General features: G+C 37.3%; 1 protein-coding gene across 1 annotated transcript; it reads right to left on the bottom strand.

Annotated features, from left to right (window-relative positions):
- Positions 1 to 926: 926 nt before the first annotated feature.
- ASCL3 (achaete-scute family bHLH transcription factor 3) lies at positions 927 to 1,707 on the bottom strand. The gene has a single exon (XM_044067989.1). It carries the CDS (start codon positions 1,701 to 1,703, stop codon positions 1,134 to 1,136), a length of 570 nt encoding a protein of 189 aa, XP_043923924.1. The 5' UTR covers positions 1,704 to 1,707; the 3' UTR covers positions 927 to 1,133.
- Positions 1,708 to 2,737: the final 1,030 nt, after the last annotated feature.

The following is a 2,737-nucleotide window of genomic DNA, read 5'->3' as shown; positions in this document are numbered from 1 at the left end:
TACTTTATAATATGATTAATTTTCTGCAGCCGACAAAAGTCAGAAAAACTGCGTTTATGGTGGGCATATCTGCTGAAGATTTGATGAAAAGATTTACCAAATAACACATTTAAGATGAGCTTCCTAGCAAATTTGTAAAAATCTGCCTGGTAACTTGTAGCATACTGTGTGTTTCAGTGGAATACAAAAGAAATCAGTTACTTCAGTAGTTCTCCCATTGAACTATATAATTTGCAATAAAACTGAGGTATTGAAGGAAGAGACTGAACCAGAAAGAAAAAGTTTAGTTTCATTTGGCATCACTACTGAAGTTTTGCTCTTTTGTTCCTCTTACAGAGTTAATTTTGTTAGGTAAACAGGAAGTGCCTCACCATAAAGGATCTTATCTGAACTGAACTTCTTTTCAGTTATTGACTAAATCCAACAGGTATGTTTTAGTTAGGAAATAAATCACCCACAAAATGCTAATCATTTATTTTTAACAAAATGAAACTTTGTGGAAAAAGTCTAGACTATGTAGAAATGGAAGCAGCAGTGCTGAAGAACTTTTCTTCACTATATGTAACTTAAGGCAGTTCATAGCACTTCCATAAAACACTTTCATCTTAAAAACAATACGTTCAATTATTAACCATTCTGAAAAAGAATACAGCATCAGCAAAATAGGGATATAGACAAAGTGTTTATGCTTGGCAAAACAAAAACTGCTAATATTTGCAATCATATTTCTTGCCACGGTGGTGCAGCGGTAGCATTGTTGCTTCACAGCAAGAGGCTCTCTCATTCGATTCTCGGCTGGAGCGTCTTCTGTGTGGAGTCTGCATGTCCTCCCCGTGGTCGAGTGGCATTCGAAAGTCATGCGTGAATGGGCATGCCTTCGTTGAAGGTTGGGTGTCGGGCTGGCACCTTGGCACAGTAAAAATCTACTGCCAATCATTAGCAGATCGGAGTTCCGCTGTGCCGACCCCTAACCGGGAAAAGCCAAAAGAAGAACAACAACAACCGTATTATCCCTGAAAATGTTACTCCAAATAAATATAATGTAATTGCATATTACACTACTGTCACATCTAGAAATATTGCAATTAACTCCATGGTGCTTGGTTTCTCAGCTGAGTGGCTTTGCCTACAATTTAAAGTTCTTTTTTTCTGGTTGCAGGTTCTTTTGCTTGGGAATGTGCTTTGAATTCCTTAGAGAGAGTATTATCATCCAGTCTACAAGTTTTTTGATCAGCAACATCACTACACAGTACAGACTGAAGATGTTTAATATACTTGATGGCAGCACGGAGTGTTTCCACTTTGCTGAGCCTTTTCTCAACATATTCCTTTGGCAGGTGGTGTCGCAATTTATCATAACCTTCGTTAACACATTTCACTCTTTGTCTCTCCCTTTCATTTCTTTTCCTAATGAAGGCTGGTTCACAGTAATAGCTGTAGTTTCCATAAGCAGGAAATGCAACCTGCAGGGGTAATACCTGACTGTAAGGGTCACCATAGACACAATCAGGATACAATGGCTGATCGGGTGGAAAGGTCATGGCTATTAAATCATCAGTATTAGAGACTGGAGGAAGTTCCAAATAAGAGTGATGTCCCACTACAGCAGGTTCAACAGAAACAGGCAGAAGAAGCTGAAGACCACTTGAATCAGTGAATGGCATCTTCTCCAACATCCCACTGAAGTGTTCAGTATCCATCATAATATGTCCTAGGAATCAATGTACATTATATTAATAGAGTTTAAATATCAATATTATACTTCCTGGAAGTTTCTTAGAAAGCAAAAATCTACAAAAAAATCCCTACCATCAAGATAACTGATTTGTACTGTGACAAGATTAACTTATTCACCATTTAAACATACTATGTAAAGTGGGTCTAAAATGCACTGTACTTTAATTGGATAAAAACAGCACTATATCTAAGGCACAATGTAGACTTATTCTGTCTCTCTCTCCAAGGTCACAATGTGAACGTACTTGTGTTTCTAGAATCAGACAGAGCTTCAATCAACCCTGTCCCTCTCTCTTCCATGTAGAAATTAAGCTTACTCATCCAATACAAAGAACTGCACCTTCTTAAATTAAATGGAAAAAAGTCTGAAGAAGTCCCTGGAGGTTTGAAAGCACTTACTGTAATTCCTATGGAAGGAGTTGTGCAATAAAAAGAGTTTTGTTTGTATTGCCTTGTGGTTTTAATCACCTTGTGAAGCTTGCCAAAGGCCCCAAGCACAATGAATATTATATGTGCTACCTGTGTTACCCACAAAGCCATGTTAACTTAGAGGCTGTTGTACCTCCACAGATAAGAGATCACACAAGAAATCTATCAATTGAAACACATTAGGAGATATTGTCTATGTTATTGCACTTTGAAGACAATGAATAGTTGAAAAATTAGGAAATAGGAACCCAGGAAAACTTTAAGGTCTTAAGAAAGATGCTTCACTGTATAGCAAGCAGTTCAGTACTAATATCAAAGAATACAAGAAGAAGGTGATACACATTGCCCGTAAACATATGTGATGAATATATACATGGGGATAAGCAACATATAGACATTCAATGATACAATGTTATTAGCCAGGTATGAGTAAAGATGTATGTAAATACTGTCAAAAAATGTTTGCTTATAAATGTCCAAGTGTACCCACTCAGCCTATATCTTATTCTATCACCCCATTTTCTGAAATAGAAACTGAACAAGACGAGGCCCTTGGTATACCCTCTTTGCA

The sequence above is a fragment of the Protopterus annectens genome, chromosome 3.part1 (genome assembly GCF_019279795.1).
Source record: "Protopterus annectens isolate FY-2018-M chromosome 3.part1, PAN1.0, whole genome shotgun sequence".
Taxonomy (NCBI): Eukaryota; Metazoa; Chordata; order Ceratodontiformes; family Protopteridae; genus Protopterus; species Protopterus annectens.
This window is presented reverse-complemented; position numbering and strand designations above follow the sequence as displayed.

Excerpts from the sequence above, each read along its gene's own strand:
- ASCL3 (XM_044067989.1), bottom strand. The coding sequence starts at position 1,703 with ATGATGGATACTGAACACTTCAGTGGGATGTTGGAGAAGATGCCATTC.